Source organism: Homarus americanus, unplaced genomic scaffold (genome assembly GCF_018991925.1).
Source record: "Homarus americanus isolate GMGI-L3 unplaced genomic scaffold, GMGI_Hamer_2.0 scaffold41366, whole genome shotgun sequence".
Lineage (NCBI taxonomy): Eukaryota > Metazoa > Arthropoda > Malacostraca > Decapoda > Nephropidae > Homarus > Homarus americanus.
This window is the reverse complement of record NW_024723541.1, coordinates 2,939,604-2,958,435: the sequence shown is the minus strand read 5'-3', so window position 1 is coordinate 2,958,435 and position 18,832 is coordinate 2,939,604. Positions and strand designations below refer to the sequence as shown.

Here is an 18,832-nt window from a genome sequence, read left to right as displayed (position 1 = left end):
ATTTTGATTCGTTGCTATATCAAACAGACCTGATCCAGTATATTGAGGAATTATTTGAAAATTACTGAAATATGTAATTTAATTTATACCGAGTCTTCTATTACCCAAAGAAATTACCTGTGGGTAATAATCGCAGGTTGAGAACAACTTATATGTTAAGAATATATTGTAATGATTAACTGATTCGAATATTAATTGAGTCAATAATTTTTTTGGAATATATATATACAATGTACCATCATCCATTTGTATTAGTCCTGTTTTATTACAGATCTAATTTATCCATCTCGTAGGCTTTGTTTTTATGTCTTTTCATATGTTTTAGGATCCGGAAGTCAGTGACAACGTCCTTGGTGCACTCTTGAGGTGGTGGTCTAGCAAGATGACCTACTGTACCCTCTGTCTTTCAGTTCCTTTGCATTTACATTCATTCATCTCCCGCTGTGTTAACATCTCGTCCATCGTTTTCTTTCTCTATTCATTCGTGTTCATCTTAGCCCACACCTTAAGATCAAACTAAAGGGTTATTACTTAACTCAGAGTAATTTTAATCGTCATTAGAAGTTACTTGTTTCAGTAATTTAATCCCCCCACACTCATACACACCAAGTTTTTGACAATGTAATAAGAAAATTGTTTCCTTTAAGATACTAACGCCAGAAGTGCCTGGCGACACTGATAATTATTGATATATCACAAAAACTCTTCTTTCTTTCGTCAGCATCATTTCGTTCCCTTATAGGCTTATACCATAATCTCGTCTGCGTCTCACTTTCACTGCAGTGCGCCGCGTCTTCAATATGGGCCACAGTGCCCCTTCACCACCACAAAAAATGACAACGAAAAGGAAAGAGTCACTCTGTAGCGGAGTCGTACAGGCTGACGACAGTGATATTGATGACATTAAAGGGGAGGAAATTAAATTTTTCTGTTACTAGTTAACCATTTTCTATATTTTGTTCTCAGCAGTGAGGACGACTTGTCCTCGCAAAATTACATAAATATATAAATTCCAACAATATAAATAAGTCCTCAATATTGTTTTTTCTTTCAACAAGTCTTGTAGAAGACTTCATCAGAAAAACTTTGACTTTAATCATCGTAGCTGTAGCGGCGAGGTTCCTCAGTAGCAGCGAAGGCGATCTGGTCCAGCACGAACTGAGGGATTGGGTGGGGGAAGGCGGGAGCCACTGGCAGCAGGTCAGACTGGGGCTGGTAGCCGTTCTCGTCAGCGACGAACTTCACATGAACTGGGGTGCCGTCAGGAGCGGTGTAGCTGTGGATATGCACATATGTATCAGACACAAGAAATCAATATTAATATCATATAAGTTCAAGATGTGATAAGACAATAATGTATCATATGTATACTCACGAGTATTCTCCAGCCTTGACCACAGTTCCCTCGGGTCCGTCGGGAGAGCCAGACTGGGATACTACGATGCCGTTTCCAGTCTCTACATCAAGTTTGTAGCCGCCGTAGTCCCCAAGTACAAAGTCGTGCCTGATAATGGGGACCTCCTCGCTGGAATCACCGTAGCGAGAAGCAGGGGCAGGAGCGGCGTACTGGGGGGCGGCGGTGGCCACGGCGGCCAGGAGGGCGAGAACCACCTGTGTTTTCAAGGAACATGTTATCAATTACGTTGTTGGTCACATAATTCATTATTAGAATCTTTTCATCAACTATATTAGTTCTTTTTTATATATGGCAGGTGTAACTTTACCAATACACAACTCTGCTGCAATACAACTAAATCTATTATTTAGAATTATTTTACTGGGGTGTAAATACAACTCTTAGGTTCTTGTGGGGAAAAAAGTGATATGATACTTTTCACGAACCTTAAAGGCGGATATCGTGTGTTGTGTGTGTGTGCAAGAATGTACACATACCATCTAACATAACTTTGTGTTTTATGGTTCATACACTCTGGACTATACACAAGCATATTTTCGGATAACTGAAAAATCATCTTTCATATCTAAGTGCTTTTGTTCTACTCACAAACTTCATTTTGGGGAGTACAGGGGTCAACTGATAACCACACTGGCCGAGCTGCTGTATATATACCAGACATTCACCACACGATCATTGCCAGCTACTCTTCTCAAGGCAACTTTTTTCTTTATGTATTCTAAATGATCCAAGATATCAAGTTTACGTTAATATAGTTCATGTTTTTCTCCCATGCATTGAGCATATTGTTTTTTTTCTTCAGTTATTATCGTTAATGATAGTGTTAATTACTCTATTTACTTTAATATATACAGAACATTTATTGCTCCACCTACCAGAATATTGTTACTAATGTCGTGAACAAAAGTGAATGCAACCAACTTCCACACGAGTCTCTTTTTTTAATAAACGTTTAAACATATATAGCGTTTACTGAAGAAATATTAGCAACCTTAAACTGAGCATCATGTACAGTCGGGGTCAAAAGTCTTGAACACTTGACAGAATTTGACATGTAAGTACCCGAAGATCTTAGGTATTAAGGAGAGTTTTATCACATTTTGTGGTTCAGTCATAATATGTGATGACAAGTAGTGTTATTAGTATATCCCAATCATGTATGTATAACTCAGAGGTAGATACCAGATATTGCTAAGTGTTCAAGACTTTTGACCCCGACTGTGCAAACACGTATATATATTAGAACACGTATTATCTCTACTGTACTGTACTGTACCGTACTGTTGTGTAATGTACTCTATTGTACTCTACTGTACAACATTAACATAAAATGCGGACGTTGCTACTGAGTTACTCATCCTCGAAGAAAACAAGGATAAAATACATTTCATAATCTCTCAAAATTGTTGTCCAGTAAACAAATATATATTGTATATATGTTTAGTCAAGACAATATATATGGTGAGGAAATAGGAATTTTTCTTCTCATTTCTTTACGTGTACATATATATATTTTTGAGTAACTAGCTCTTTACTTGTTTTGTTCTTGGCATAAGGACTGTTTCCGTTTGAAGACTTGTGGGTTTTCTCAAGTATTGGTTAAGGCAATTTATCAATAATTCTTGGGTCACCCTTGTTCCGTTTTGACTACATGATAAAGATACTAAATTGACCTAATGATATCAGTTATCATTAGCCTGTAAGTTAAATGTTAATGATAATTGAGTCAATATATATTTTTTATCTTTGTTACCTTATCTACACCTCTCTGAAACTGCCTCTCAACTATAATGACATTTGTGTACAAGTGTGTGTGTGTGTGTGTGTGTGTGTGTGTGTGTGTGTAAGACTATGGATTCAGTATTGATGACCACTGGATGCTGCATCATCAACCCGCTCCACTTATGAAAGAAAATGGGAAACCGATAGTAAAGGCTAAGAAAAGGCAACACGGTATTGTTACTTCATAGTGATTGTCTCATCCCCAGGCGAGGTCACCCACACCCAGGTCATGGTTCATCATGCACGTCTCGCCACACCTTACGCTGTCCTTTGTCTTAATTCTGATTTATGAGAGTTTAGCTGACTGCACGACGACATTTCTCACACACTGGTTAAAACTATATAATATGTTTATATTTCTCATTCTAATTACTTATCTTTTCGCGTTTCTTGTTGTAAACGGTCGTAAATTAATATCATATAGAATCCATTTACACGTATGTTGTATTTCTAATCTGTGTTTGCTATTGACTATATTTGGTGACACTTAAAAGTTGATGCTTTTTTTTTTTTAATTTTACGATTATTTGGGTTCTTCGTAACGCTCGACTGTATCATCAATGTATTTTAATCGTAGTAAGAAAGCCTCAGATATTACCCCGTTCTTACAGAGAGGAATCAGAGAGCCAGCATCCAGCATCTCACATAGAGGACACCACCACCTCTCGCTGTGATACGGTCAGGGGGGTCAGGTGACGCTGTAGGTGGTGACACCTCTTGATCTCGTTATGACCTTCACTTCCGGTTAAATGTGTGTGTGTGTGTGTGTGTGTGTGTGTGTTTGTGTGTGTGTGCATCTAGAGAAATGCAAATTAATCTACGACTCTCAACATGGGTTTACAAAGGGAAAATCTTGTCTAACAAATCTGCTGACGTTTTTTAGGAAAGTCTTCGAGGTAGTAGATAATGACGAAAATTACGATGTTATTTACTTAGACTTTAGCAAAGCATTTGACAGAGTACCGCATCAGAGGCTTCTGAGAAAAATTAAGGCTCATGGTATTGAGGGGAATGTTTCAAATTGGATGAAATCATGTACGCAGAGGGTCAGCGTAGATGGTGTTAAATCTGAGTGGGGCCGTGTAACCAGTGGGGTTCCCCAGGGGTCAGTACTAGGCCCACTCTTGTTCATAATCTACATAAGCGATCTAGATACTGGGATCAACAGTGACATAAGCAAGTTTGCGAATGACACCAAAATAGGGCGGCAGATTAATTCAGGGCAGGATGCAAATGCATTACAGGAGGATGTAAATAAACTGCAGGGGTGGTCTGAAAAATGGCAAATGAAATTCAACACCAGCAAGTGCAGCGTACTTAATATTGGAAGAACAAATACTGATAATGTATACAGCCTTAACAACATCAACCTAGAGAAGTCGACTTGTGAAAGAGACCTAGGGGTACTTGTAAGCCCGGACCTACGGCTTAGAAAACGGTGCGTTAATGTTCGAAATAAGGCAAACAGAGTATTGGGTTTTATATCTAGAAGTGTAAGTAACAAGAGTGCAGAGGTCTTATTGCAACTATATCTTGCGCTAGTCAGGCCGCACCTCAATTATGCGGTTCAGTTCTGGTGCCCCTATTATAGAATGGATATAAATTCACTAGAGTCGGTGCAGCGAAGAATGACAAAAATGATTCCGGGACTTAGAAACCTTCCATATCAGGATAGGTTAAAGAAACTTAACTTGCATTCCCTAGAAACACGATGAGTGCGGGGAGATATGATAGAAGTATTTAAGTGGGTGAAAGGAATCAATAAAGAGGATATAGATAAAGTTCTTATAATATCCGAGCAGGATAGGACTCGGAGCAACGGATTCAAGTTGGATAAGTTTAGGTTTAGGAGGGAGATAGGAAGAAATTGGTTCACAAATAGGGTGGTGGACGAGTGGAACAAGTTTAGCAACTTTGTTGTAAGTGCGGGAACTCTGGAAAGTTTCAAAAGGAGGCTAGATAGATTCATGGATGATAGAGAGTGGTAGTAACTCTCGACAGGAGCTGCCATGCACAGGCCAACCAGCCTATTGCAGACTCCTTATTTTCTTATGTTCTTATGTATGTGTGTGTGTACGTGTAAATGTGTGGGTGTGTGTGTTATGATTACATGTCTGTATGTAAAAGTGCCCTTTTCTGTGTTGTTGCTGACTTACACATAAATATTAAAAAATTTCTCCTGTGGTCGATGAGGAAGTCCGACAATGTTGTTCCCTCCATGACTATGTATGGCTTGAATGAGGAGTATTCCGGGCACCTGTTCCGTCATATTGGCACAGCTTCAGGAGGTTGGCGCACGTGGAGGCAGTGAGACATGTTACAACTACATGAGCTACCTGAATAAAATAGAAATTATAGCATAGGAGGTAACCTAGGTGGTTCTACCCGCTACTCCGAGTGGGTGGTCAGCATCTTACCGCTGTCGGGTGAACGATTCTCGGTGATAACTCTGCTACCATCTTCAATCCTAAAGTGCCAAATGAAACTCCTGTAGGACGAGTCACCCTGGTCCTGCCCGTCGTGGCAGTTATGCATGATAAGTACCTTATTAATTCTGAGTGTCTTCCACATTAACTGCCAATCTTCGTTTCATTATAACACTGAATCTATGGTCTATAGCCAGCACGCGGCAATAGGTAGCACGCTATTGAATTTTACTTTCCCTTGTGTTGTGCACTAATTTTTGTAGTGTGCCTTTTTTTGGTTATTTATTAATTTTTGCTTTGCATTTTATTTTACTGATAATTTTCTATTTTCACTGTAGAAAGTTTGTGGTGAGAAAGAGGCGGAGAGAGGTATGTGTGATGAAAGAGGCAGTGAGAAATATGGTGCCTAGTGGTCGAGACGGTTTCAGGGAGGAGATGTGTGTTTGGATACCAAGGCCTAAACTTACAGTCGTGGAGAATGGCTTAGGAAGCTTGAAGGTGACATGGGATGGCCGTCGAAGAAGGTCAGACCGTGTTCTCTGTTGTGGTTGAGAAGGCATCAGTGAAGTAAAAAATAAGGGAAACTAGAATAAGAAGCTTCTAAAAGCCCCCCGCGCCCTCCTGCTTTTTTTACGTGTAGAGAGTCATTCCGTTTACTCATGCGTAGATCATTTTGTGTAGAGGGTTATAATGTAACTTATTTTTTGTCACCTTGTATGTAATTACTGTTACTCGTGTTGGCCAGAGGCTGTTGAGGTCAGAGTACCTAAATGGTCAAGGTCCAAGGCTTTGCAGTTTTTGTAATGTGAATGGTGAACGTAACAGAGCCCTTAGATTGTGAAACACCTATGCACCTGACTAATCTGAGAGAGTGAAGTTTGTTCTAAATGACTCTTGTTTTAAGTAGGATTTTGTAGACACTGTATACGGTAGTTAGTTTAGGATTGCTCAAGAGTCGTATTGATTCTCTTTCATCTTACTTCGATTAATTGTAGCCAGTTGTAATGTTGATAAATGCTACTGAATAGTCATAGAGAAGACTTAAACCTCCAAGAAGATACGGAAGATTCTGGTGTGTCTAAATAGTTGGGTATCTATATTAACAATACTTAACAGTACATACAGCGGAGGCCACATTAAGAAAATTTAACTTGATCTGAATTCTGGAGATGAATCTTATAGTTTTGTTTGTTGGTGGTTTATGTTATTACCTTAGTTATAATAGAAGAGGTAACCTAACCAAGCCGCCAGGAACTTTCAAATACTTGAGAAAGTTGGTGGAAAATTTATCTTGTATAGTGGACTCCTTTTTTTTAATTGATCCTTAGAGTATGTTTGTTGAGGTAACTTGTGGCGAGGCGCTGGGTGGCAGAGGCTGAGTTTTAACTTGGAGTGAGAGGGAGAATGACAGAGGCTATCTGTCTATCTACTCGTAGTTAATCACACACACACACACTGTCTTGGATATAGAGTACACCCACCAAACAAGGGAACTGTGTATGTAATTAGAGAAAAATAACACAAGTTTCTTTTCTGTTTATATATTGATTCAATAAAATCATACAAATAAATTAAGCATACGCACTTGCCGCCTTCAGACACTGAAGCACGACTCTTGTACAATCATTTTATTTTCACATATCAGAGAGCACCACATAGACTGGAGGTTGTAATATTGTACTCATTAACTTTTACTTTAGTCATCGTAGCTGTAGCGGCGAGGTTCCTCTGTAGCAGCGAAGGCGATCTGGTCCAGCACGAACTGAGGGATTGGGTGGGGGAAGGCGGGAGCCACTGGCAGCAGGTCAGACTGGGGCTGGTAGCCGTTCTCGTCGGCGACGAACGTCACATGAACTGGGGTGCCGTCAGGAGCAGTGTAGCTGTGTGTTTGGAGTAAAATGTATGTATTAAAATGGGGCATCTACAGGACGTTGTTAACAGATGTAGTGATAAAGTAATTATAGATTAATTAACAAGTATTACCTTTTGGAAACTTCATTATATAAAACCTGACTCAACAGGTACTTACGAGTAAGATCCAGAGCTGGCGATGGCACCTTCGGCTCCGGGAGCGCCAGACTCTGAGACCTTAATGCCGTTGCCGGTCTCCATATCAAGTTGGTAGCCGCCATAGTCACCCTGTACAAAGTCGTGCCTGATAATGGGGACCTCCTCGCTGGAATCACCGTAGCGTGGAGCAGGGGCAGGAGCGGAGTACTGGGGAGCGGCGGTGGCCACTGTGGCCAAGAGGGCGAGAACCACCTGTAGAAAAACACGGGTGAGTAAAAGTATATAGCAGCAGATTTATTCCCCTAAACCCTTAGTCCTCACGGTATTCAGAGTTACACCAACATACTAGAGAAGTCATTTATCTGAACAGCACCCAGAGGGTTGGCATCGAATTCAGGGTCTAACTATATGCTTCTATAAACATAAATATGAATATTTGTGAGTTAATTCCAATTCGTTACTCATTCACTCGACTCAATAACGAAAACCCACCACTCGCTGGTACTTACAAATTGCATTTCGGAGGAGCAGCAAACAACTGATGCTTCTGCCATCCGCGGCGCTGTCTTTATAGCAGACTTCAACCAGCACACGCAGTTGCCAGATATTCTTTGTAATGCAACTTTTTGCTTGAAATATTTCCAACGATCAGCTGTTTCAAGGTCAATATGGTTTGTGTGTTTATGCCCTGCGGTTATTTCCTTTTTCGCTCCACTAGACTGCCCTCTTTTTTCACACACTATTCCTCTCAATATTTTTCGAGTATTAGATGACATGTTATGAGTCTTACATTTTGTTTTTACTCCCAAAAATGAAAAATTCTGAATTAATCTTGCCAGAGTTATTTTAACAAATATAATTTTAAGTAATAAATCACATGTTAGAAAATTTTCAGTTCGTAATTAACTAAAAAATATGGGGATCAAAACTAATTTTGATACACTATTCACTTTATAAAACTATTTTGAATTGTTAATAATATGTCCTGATTTTTTTTATTCACTAATAAAAAACACAACAAACCCACAGAAATCAACCGCTCATTTTCACGTAATATTTACTTTATCATCTTGAATATTAAGCTGAACCCCGTCGACGGAGCACGTGTTGTAATTCCTCGGTGAAGGTGTCCACAAGGGCGGGGTGAGCGTCTAGACCGAGGTTAAGGGTCCTCATGCAGATGGTTTCTGGCCTAAGGCTTTTCCCAGAAGATTGCATGACCACCGACTACGCCATGAGCTCAATAATGCAGCACTCGTGAAGCCCCTGACCTACACCCGTTATATGCTCCTCTCTTACGACCAACTGCAGAATCTGTCTTTATTCTAATAGACTAAAAATTGTATTAACTTTACTACATATTGTTTATTATTTTAAAACATAATTAATTTTAATGGTTGTTGAGAAGAAACCGGTAAACTATTTACTGTTTGTGGTATTTTAATTTGTTAGTTTAATCTGATCATGACTTTTCATACCATCGATACAAGTAAACTGCCTTCAGTAGTTATCAAGATATATCATCACTTGGAGTTCACTAACAGTCTGGCGCCTCACTTGTTGCAATCACTATAGAAATAATGTCCTGTAATAATACGTTCTCGGTGATTTATGTTATATAAACTATTTATATTCTCTCAAAATTTATTAGTTGCGTTATAATCTTTCTATGATGTATGAGTGTTAGTATAGTCAAGCTGTTCTAGTTAGTGTGTCAGAGATTACGGTCATTGTTTACACACACGATGATGATTCATAAACCACGTATAACTATAAACTTTTAATAACTTTTGATGTACTCACGAGAGGCACCAAATATAAACGGTTTATGATATAATTACAATTAATATACATAAAAATTAACAAAACTATCTTAGTCTGGAAAAAATAAAGACACATTCATGATATATTGATCAACACGTTTCCCTGGAGAGCTGAAAACATTCCCCAGTTGTTGCTTAGTGATGTCATGATCTGTCTTCATAATTATGGCTCTACTTTCATCTACAAAAACTGTAGCCGACTGATGAACATGGCTTAACGTTTATAACATGGCTTCAGAAAAAGCAGTTCTGAGGGGAGAGGTTGGGTGAAGAGGGAGGTTGAGGTACTAGGTCAACTTCTGCTAGTTCACTTCATTAGGATACTGTGTCTTCTTAATAACAGAATAGCAGGAACACCGTCCGTCTCAGAGAACGTTTCGTCTGTAAGATTTGTCTTATTTCAGGGATGAAGGATTCTATTAAAACTCACAGCTGGGTCTCAGAACACAAATAATGTCTTGGGGTGCACGAGATAACCAGCTCACCAGACATTACTCTCCAACGCGTCTCAAGTCACCCGTGTGAAGACTACTGGATGATCGTGTCATTGGCTTCTAGTTTTTCTTTATATAATTCATATTAATATGAATAGTTACAGTGTGAACCATCATCTTGTAAGGCTTCTTCTCACAGCTGTTGTAGACTTTTTCTCCCATCTATAAACTAGTTTTCTTTTGCCTGCGTCTGACATGACGTAATCCAGAATGAACTAAAGAAAACTTCATAATTATGCTTCCATAATTTGTATATTATTTTGCTGCAAATATTTTACTGCCTATATAGCGGCATATATTGCGGCATGTTCCTGTTATACCTATCGTTATTAACGGTAGTAGGTCATTATTCCAAAGTTTTGCATAAAAATAAATATAATTGTAAATATAGTAAAATAATAACACAATATTACTACATGTTAATGCTCTTCTTTCCCTTGAAATCTTGCTGCTGGGCTTCAAGTAAGGTGACAGGTTAAATGGACTCTAATCCTAATAGGCCCCAGTCTTACTCCTTAGGCTAAATAAAGTTGAATCAGAACCCATTTGACCTCCAGACTGAAGTATCGGAAGACACAGAGAGGCCAAATAACTTCCAACGCAAACAAACAATAGTGAAATAATTGAGCTTTGTGAGACGAACAAACAATCGTAGTCTTGTGCTAATTTCCTCAATATATTATGTTTGTTTGCTTCCTCTTAAGTCACAACAAGTTATTCACCAACGTAGAGAAGAAAAAGTATTGTTTCTCGATTTACGTGTCATATGATTCGCTGTAATTCGTGTTTTGAACAACTATCAGTAAACAGGTTGACCTTCGAGGAATGACTGGACAGGTTTTGGGTGATGATTGAGAAGTGTTTTAATACAGAACTTTATGTATAAGTAACCACGCCTCTTATCCACCTGATTATGTAACTATTATTATCATGGCTACAGCTCCTAAACATTTACCCAAGATACTCATAATATTCAAAAATTAAACAACGTCAGGTGAGACCCAGTCCAGGTGATCATCAAATGTTTGTCACTCCATCTTGTAATGATACAACAATATATACAACCTCTTATTATTTGTGCCTTAGAATGTTCATATACCCACAAAATTGAATTCATAATAGCGTTAAAATAATTGGTTTAGTTGATAATTAACAAACGCCATGTTGTTATAAGTACCACAGAATTTTACCTCCTTTTTGTAAGTCTATATTGGCCGTATATATTCGTTCAATAAATATATACAGTATTTAAAAATATTATTACATATAGTATATGTTGTAATAAAACAAAGCACTGTTATGTACTCACTTGTAATATGATAAAGACATACACAAATAAATAAGAAAGTCTAAAACAGAAAGTAAGACATTCGACATGAAAGGTGGATGACAGTGTAGGATCCGTTGTTGATTTTGTTTACTGAGAAGCATCGGGGAGAGCCTCGTCCTTAGCAAGGTTTACTTTAATCATCGTAGCTGTACCGGCGAGGTTCCTCGGTAGCAGCGAAGGCGATCTGGTCCAGCACGAACTGAGGGATTGGGTGGGGGAAGGCGGGAGCCACTGGCAGCAGGTCAGACTGGGGCTGGTAGCCGTTCTCGTCGGCGACGAACGTCACATGAACTGGGGTGCCGTCAGGAGCGGTGTAGCTGTGTGTTTGGAGTATAATGTATGTATTAAAATGAGGCATCTACAGGACGTTGTTAACAGATTTAGTGACAAAGTAATTACAGTATAGATTAATTAACAAGTATTACCTTTTGGAAACTTCATTATATAAAACCTGACTCAACAGGTACTTACGAGTAAGATCCAGAGCTGGCGATGGCACCTTCGGCTCCGGGAGCGCCAGACTCTGAGACCTTAATGCCGTTGCCGGTCTCCATATCAAGTTGGTAGCCGCCATAGTCACCCTGTACAAAGTCGTGCCTGATAATGGGGACCTCCTCGCTGGAATCACCGTAGCGAGGAGCAGGGGCAGGAGCGGAGTACTGGGGAGCGGCGGTGGCCACTGTGGCCAGGAGGGCGAGAACCACCTGTATAACAAAGTCATTTAACTTTACAAAAGATGCTCATAACTTCATTCAGTGAGGAATCGGCATAAAATATTGCATATTTTCAGAGGGATTTTGTCACTCGTGTACACTTGATCATCGTGAAAAACATACAGAATAAATACGAATCTACGCCACTGCTTTATAACAGCACAAATTTATCATGGAAATTATTGGCATTGACGGATAACGAAGGACAAACTCATGAGTAGCAATGGGGGGATGAAAGAAGTATGGGATTCCTCTCCCGTCGAAGATGAAAATTAAAATGATAGAAACAAATTTATTTGAGGAGTTCCTCAGAAAATAATCATACTGCCAGTAATGATATTGGCGTATTCATTCAACTAAATTATATAAGTAATTCAAGTGAATCAGAGAGAACAAATTACTCACAAACTTCATGTTGTCTGGTATCACAAGACTGATGCAGGTAGAGCAGTGGAGCACCGTATTTATAGCACCATCTCGCCAGACGGTTGCCGGTGGTGACTATTCCTACACATTGCAGCCCGACCTTTCCTTGACCTTTCCTTGGTGAGGTGTGTGAGTTGGTCATTATATCATCAGTTTATTTTTTTATATATAATGTAGAGTACACGGTTGGGCAGGTCTGTTGCAACACTGGCGACTGATGTCTTGGTCTAGAATACGAATTGGTGATTTACAGGAGTGAGTGAACAATTACTTTCTATCGTGTTGTGAAATATTATCTTATATAAGTTTTTCCATCTGATTGTATATAGATTAACTTCATGTCCTAGTTAATGTGGCATTTTTTAAGGGAACAGTTCATAGGTTCATAGTTGACATGACTGTTTTTTTATCGTGTGTGTGTGTGTGTGTGTGTGTGTGTGTGTGTGTGTGTGTGTGTGCGTGTGTGTGTGCGTGCGTGTGTGTGTGCGTGTGTGTGTGTGTGTGTGTAAATTTTGGTGAGTAGTCAAAAGGCCCTAAGCATGAAACGACTCGCTGAGGAGTTAGAACTGAGGTGTAATGAACTAACTGGCGTCGTCAGGTAAGACACTAATACCTGGATGTTTAGTTCTGCGGGTTAATAGTCTTCTGGTTATTTACCTCAGCACCCGTCAGTCTCGTGGTGATCCCTAGCTGGAACGACAACTGGGCCGTGTTCCCGAGAATGATGGACCTCACTATATACAGTTGACAAAGGAAAGAGGTAGGAAATATATTTATATATTGACGACACACACACACACTGACCCGGGAGACAATCTTATATACTGTATATACAGTACACGCATGATACCTAATATTAACATACAAAGCGAGGACTGTCCATAAAGGGTTCAAAAGGTATATAAACCTGGTCTAGTTGTAGAGTAAATGTGAGTTAAACAGAAGGTGAATGAGCTTGTTTTGTTGCTCAACAATGACCGTCTCTGCCATGGGCAAGGTTGGCCTCCTGCATGCTCAGCCAAGGTCCTCGTGGCACCGCAGACCTGACCCTGTGTCACAAGTTTACTGAGCTCCCGTAACTAAGCAATTACAGTTTTTGCACCGTTGATTTCATTTGTTGCCCGTCGTAACGATGAACAGAGTTGAAAACTAAACTAAATCTCATTAATTTGGAAGCTTTCGATTTCAGAAGTAGAGGGATATGTGCTAATTGATACCTGTATAACTCTCTGTGGATTATTTTACACATACAACTCATCACTTGAGATAGTATTGAACTCACAGTGATTTTATCGTGAAGATTAATTTTTTTGTCATGAGGTGTATACGAGCCTGTCACACCCAGCACCGGTGGACCCGGGATAGAGAGGTGATCGGTCGAGTGACTAGCGCCATACTGTAGGACTTTTGGGTCAAGGTGCCATCAACTGAATAACTCGGGATGGTCCGAACTAAGCTTCCAATATGTGTGTGTAAAGTTAAGGGGGGGGGGGTTTGGGCACTAACAGCTTGGAAGAAAGTAATTTTTCCTCGGTTGATGCTGCTCAGTATGGCAAACACAGTTTTATTCCATAATGAGGCTATCTCGCTGAGTTCTCTGTCACCTTATATGGGAATTGATTTGAGTGATGAGTTATCGTGGACATACTATGGACGTGTTGATTAGATGTGACTAAGGTCTTGCTCTTCTTCAGAGTCTCTGAGATATTCGGGATGGATTTTCTCAACTAGCAGCCTTAATGCTGTGGATGATGACAAGTATTCTGGTAAGAGGATCCTAAGTCTAGCTAGTGCAGTGAGCCGTGCAATGAGAGGCTGAGGAATTTTTCCAACAAAGGGTTCAGCTAGACATCAGAATGGGAGATGACAGAAGCCACATGCGCCTCTGCCTTCTATTCAACATTTCATCCAAGTCAGGTGAACTTGTTATTACTTGAGGATACCTTCACTGAATTTGGATCCTAAGGAAGCAACAAGGAAGTTGTTGTTTGGTGCGTTATTGCCTTGGGTTCCTGGTTCCTTGAGTTCATTTGATAAACTGACCTTAATTTCATTAGCCAAAATGAGAACCATAAGATGAGCGAGGTGGACATTGTATAACGTAAGTTAGTTATGAGCTGTTCAAAAAGAAGCTGAGAGTTATCACTGTAATTTATTGGGGTAAAGAGCCGGAGGTGGGGGAATATTGCGGAATTGTCTAAATTAATGCAACTCTCTCAACCATGGTGAAGGCTTTCTGGAATTCTAGTTTGAAAAACACTTTCATTCGTGAGACTGGAAACATCGGCTCCTGCTGGGATATATATATATATATATATATATATATATATATATATATATATATATACGGTCCTTCACATAAACATTTATCAATTCAGTGAGTTCGGTAAAGAGAAAGTCGCAGCAACACTGAAAATTTGACCAAATACAAGTTGGAAGTGCTGAGGATTTAACCTAGTGATGGAACCAAACGGGAGAAAAGTGACTGGTAAGAAGGTCAATGTTACTACACTAATCTCTAAATGGACACTTGCCTTGGAAGATATGAGGTGTGGCAGCATCCCCGGGAACAAGATTGTCACTACTATTAAGGAACATTATTGCTCCGGTACTGTCCTTTTCTGAGTTGTTGTTGACTTACACTTAAATCTAATAATTTTTCGGGAAATTTTCTTAAGTTTCCTCCAGTGGTTGTTCTTCGATCGATGAGGAAGTCCGACAATGTTGTTCCCTCTGTGATTATATATGGCTTGAATGGGGAGTATTCCGGGCATTTGTTCCGTCAAATTAGCACGATGAGGCACTCGGTATTCCAAAAGTCGGGGTGGTTGCTGCATGCTTGGACAGTTTCTGGGGAATCACTGACTTATTTGAGAGGGTCGGTGACCTTAGTGGCAGCTTGTGGACGAGTTGATCTGGTTATGTATTGTACTGGTGAAGGTTGGTTGGATAGAAGTACCCATGAAAATTTCTAATAAAAATTAAAGCGAATACGATTTTTTAAACAAAGAGAAAAGGTGGGAGATGATATGGTTAATTATCGTTTAAGATGATAGCGAAATATGGTAGCAAATTCATGGGTTCACTCAGTAATGTCAACCTGATGAACCTTTTTTCGTTACTTCCACTGTTTATACGATCAATATCACTTGCATCACTTAATGGTAGAAGAAAAATATATGTTTATTGAACATTTATTAACTTTCAGTAATAATAAATAAAGAAGACACGTTGATACATAATTTCTCTATAATGTGAAGTCAGTTTTCTGTATTGTAATGCGCTAACACGTCACTTTAAAGCTGTGACTGTTTACTAGGGAGCACCGTAGCTGCGGGAGGGGGCCGACTTCTTACGGGCGTCCTCCTCAGCGGCGAAGGCGATCTGGTCCAGCACGAACTGAGGGATTGGGTGAGGGAAGGCGGGAGCCACTGGCAGCAGGTCAGACTGGGGCTGGAAGCCGTTCTCGTCGGCGACGAACTTCACAACGACGGGAGTGCCGTCAGGAGCGGTGTAGCTGTGGAGAATGTATATTATTGTTATTTAAAGACAAATACATCATCATCAATAGCAAAATATACATCATATCGGAAGAAAAAGGTTGCAGTAAATTACAGCACTCACGAGTATTCTCCGGTCTTGACCACAGCTCCCTCGGGTCCGTCGGGAGAGCCAGACTGGGACACTACGATGCCGTTGCCAGTCTTCACGTCAAGTTTGTAGCCGCCATAGTCCCCAAGTATAAAGTCGTGCCTGGTAATGGGGACCTCCTCGCTGGAATCACCGTAGCGAGAAGCAGCAGGGGCAGGAGCGGCGTACTGGGGGGCGGCGGTGGCCACGGTGGCCAGGAGGGCGAGAACCACCTGTCCATGGTCAAACATATTCGTAAATATTCCAGTAATCGTGATGATTATTCACTTGTTCTAATAATTATTTTCAACTAAATATTGTAACGAAAAAATAAATATAAATACACACACACACACACACACACACACACACACCCACACACTACATCCTTGACCACCGAAGGGTCAAGACGTACCTGGCGCTCCTCTCGGAGCAGCCAGGTCAACTGTTAAGTTGGCCCATACCAACTCCCTCCCCTGAACCCTCCTCCCCACCGAAATATCAACAAGTTCTCGCCAGAAGTTACTATTTCATTTCGGAAAGGAATGGAACCAGTGTTAAACAGAGGTGAACAGTGGTGAACAGTGCTTAAGTCAGTGAGAACAACTCAACAGTAACAGTGGTACCCATGTTGACCTTCACACAGTGAGGTCCCAGGTACCCAGTGATAACGGCCCGTGAGACCCAACAACCAGAGATGTGTTAATCTGTCTACGATAGGAAGGCCTGGAACCACACCTCACTCATATAACACCATCTGTGAGGGAATTACTACACCACGTGAGGCCCCTCATAACACCATATGTGAAGGAGTTACTACACCACGTGAGGCCCCTCATAACACCATCTGTGAGGGAATTACTACACCACGTGAGGCCCCTCATAACACCATCTGTGAGGGAATTACTACACCACGTGAGGCCCCTCATAACACCATCTGTGAGGGAATTACTACACCACGTGGGCCCCTCATAACACCATCTGTGAGGGAATTACTACACCACGTAAGGCCCCTCATAACACCATCTGTGAGGGAATTACTACACCACGTGAGGCCCCTCATAACACCATCTGTGAGGGAATTACTACACCACGTGAGGCCCCTCATAACACCATCTGTGAGGGAACTACTACACCACGTGAGGTCCCTCCTAACACCATCTGGGATGGAGTTACTACACTACGTTTTTGCTGTTCAACACCTACAATAATATATATGTTCACTGTATGTTCCTTTACCTTTCTCTAATGAAGGCTTTTGTTAAACCACCAATGTATGTAATAAGTCATTTATGTCCAATGTATATTTTCAGCCTTCGGGCTGCTGAACTTTTTCAATAAACCGTCAATTATTATTATTGTTATTATTACACACCAGATGACCGCATATTTCCAACAAGTTCGGAAATCTATTAGATTGTTGCAAAATCCTCCATTACCCTCTACGTCAATCATATATTAAAACTCTAAGGCTGCATTTACACCAAGCCAGTCAAGTCAAGTCAAGTCAATCAAGTCATTTGACTTGACTTGACTTGACTCATTGCCGTTCACACCGACTGAGTCAACCTGAGTCAATCAGGACTCAGTACCCAGACTGATTTCGAGGAGGATGGACGCATATTCTCTCGCTAAATTAGCTGTTTTGTTGTGGATTCGGCGTCGTAAACGCAAGAGGGGGACCCGAATCTGGATGCATGAACTCAACACCAAAAGACCCAATTTTGGAAGCCTCAGTCATTTATTCCCAGACTTGGTGAACCATCAAGACAAATTCTACAGTTTCTTTAGGATGACAGTTGAAAACTTCAAAAAGCTGGTGGACTTGACTGGGTCTTCCATAAGGAAAATGTACACACCACTGCGGACTCGGCGTGACTGGTGAAGAAAATGGGCCCAACCCCATCTGTGACTTGATGTGACACGATGCGACGTGACTTGACTTGACTTGACTCATCTGGTGGGAATGGCTTCTGAGAATATACATTGGAGTAAATGTGCATTAGAGTGGCGATTCACGATGAGTCATGATTTGACGTGACTTGACTTGACTTGACTGGCTTGGTGTAAATGCAGCCTTAACTGAAATATATCAACTGCATAGCTTGTATTCATCTTACACTGAACTTGTATCATTAATTTTCATAGTAATATCCCCTCCCCCCCCCCAATCAAGGCACTGACTTACAAACTTCATGCTTCCTATAACTGTGAGACTGATAAACACAGGAGCCTCAAAGTATTTATAGTTTCCATCACCACAGTTGCCAGTTGGGGATATTCTGTTTAGATTCCGGTTCCTCCTTGATGCTATAATTCCTTGGCCGTGGGATCGAGGCTACCATCAGAGTTTTTGTTTACACAGTGAGGTCAGAGTTCATAGTGACATTTAAAAGTCATACTTCCGGTGCCAGTCTATGATTACATGTGTACGAATATTATACAGACGATGATCAAGTTTTTCTATATTAATGAATGTCAATTTTCGATAATAGTTCAATTTGCAATCAGAATGTCATCTAAGGTCGATTAGTACATGCATATTCATATCATACACTTTGTAGTAAATGTTAAGTGAATTTTACCCAGTTTTAAGTCTCGTGTGTCTTATTGCACTAAAATATACAACTCCTGAGGCCACTATTAGCTCCTCTACCTGTAGGAGAAATATTATAAAATAGTAAACCATAATATAATACAAGTGACTCTGCTTTTGTTTCAGCAACATACCTCTCTCTCCTCTCCCTTCTTCCCACTCCCTCTCTCTCCTGTCTTTCCTCT

General features: G+C 40.4%; 3 protein-coding genes across 5 annotated transcripts; all 3 read right to left on the bottom strand.

Annotated features, from left to right (window-relative positions):
* Positions 1-935: 935 nt before the first annotated feature.
* LOC121863532 (cuticle protein CP14.6-like) lies at positions 936-18,281 on the bottom strand. 3 transcript variants are annotated; one of them, XM_042362222.1, is made up of 4 exons: positions 18,240-18,281; positions 16,046-16,284; positions 15,806-15,938; positions 936-1,143 (listed from the first exon to the last, which is right to left on the bottom strand). In XM_042362222.1, exons 1-4 carry the CDS (start codon positions 18,246-18,248, stop codon positions 1,093-1,095), a joined length of 432 nt encoding a protein of 143 aa, XP_042218156.1. In that variant the 5' UTR covers positions 18,249-18,281; the 3' UTR covers positions 936-1,092. The 3 variants fall into 3 exon arrangements, with proteins under 3 accessions (XP_042218156.1, XP_042218157.1, XP_042218155.1); XM_042362223.1 differs by lacking the exons at positions 15,806-15,938; positions 16,046-16,284; positions 18,240-18,281 and adding exons at positions 1,376-1,611; positions 2,006-2,082 and having other exon boundaries at positions 936-1,276; XM_042362221.1 differs by lacking the exon at positions 936-1,143 and having other exon boundaries at positions 15,604-15,938.
* On the bottom strand, positions 7,151-8,191 carry LOC121863531 (cuticle protein AMP1A-like). Its single transcript, XM_042362220.1, has 3 exons — positions 8,145-8,191; positions 7,655-7,887; positions 7,151-7,505 (listed from the first exon to the last, which is right to left on the bottom strand). Exons 1-3 carry the CDS (start codon positions 8,187-8,189, stop codon positions 7,322-7,324), a joined length of 462 nt encoding a protein of 153 aa, XP_042218154.1. The 5' UTR covers positions 8,190-8,191; the 3' UTR covers positions 7,151-7,321.
* LOC121863535 (cuticle protein AMP1A-like) lies at positions 11,248-12,495 on the bottom strand. Its single transcript, XM_042362225.1, has 3 exons — positions 12,401-12,495; positions 11,754-11,986; positions 11,248-11,599 (listed from the first exon to the last, which is right to left on the bottom strand). The coding sequence occupies exons 1-3, from the start codon at positions 12,407-12,409 to the stop codon at positions 11,416-11,418; spliced, it is 426 nt and encodes a 141-aa protein (XP_042218159.1). The 5' UTR covers positions 12,410-12,495; the 3' UTR covers positions 11,248-11,415.
* Positions 18,282-18,832: the final 551 nt, after the last annotated feature.

Bases quoted from the DNA above. Each gene is read 5' to 3' on its own strand.
- LOC121863531 (XM_042362220.1), bottom strand. From the start codon at position 8,189: ATGGCAGAAGCATCAGTTGTTTGCTGCTCCTCCGAAATGCAATTT. The intron at 7,888-8,144 runs GTAAGTACCAGC...GTTTTTCTACAG, and splicing joins GCTCCTCCGAAATGCAATTT to GTGGTTCTCGCCCTCTTGGC. The intron at 7,506-7,654 runs GTAAGTACCTGT...CCAAACACACAG, and splicing joins GCCAGCTCTGGATCTTACTC to CTACACTGCTCCTGACGGCA.
- LOC121863535 (XM_042362225.1), bottom strand. The intron at 11,600-11,753 runs GTAAGTACCTGT...CCAAACACACAG, and splicing joins GCCAGCTCTGGATCTTACTC to CTACACCGCTCCTGACGGCA.
- LOC121863532 (XM_042362221.1), bottom strand. The intron at 15,939-16,045 runs GTGAGTGCTGTA...CATTCTCCACAG, and splicing joins GTCAAGACCGGAGAATACTC to CTACACCGCTCCTGACGGCA.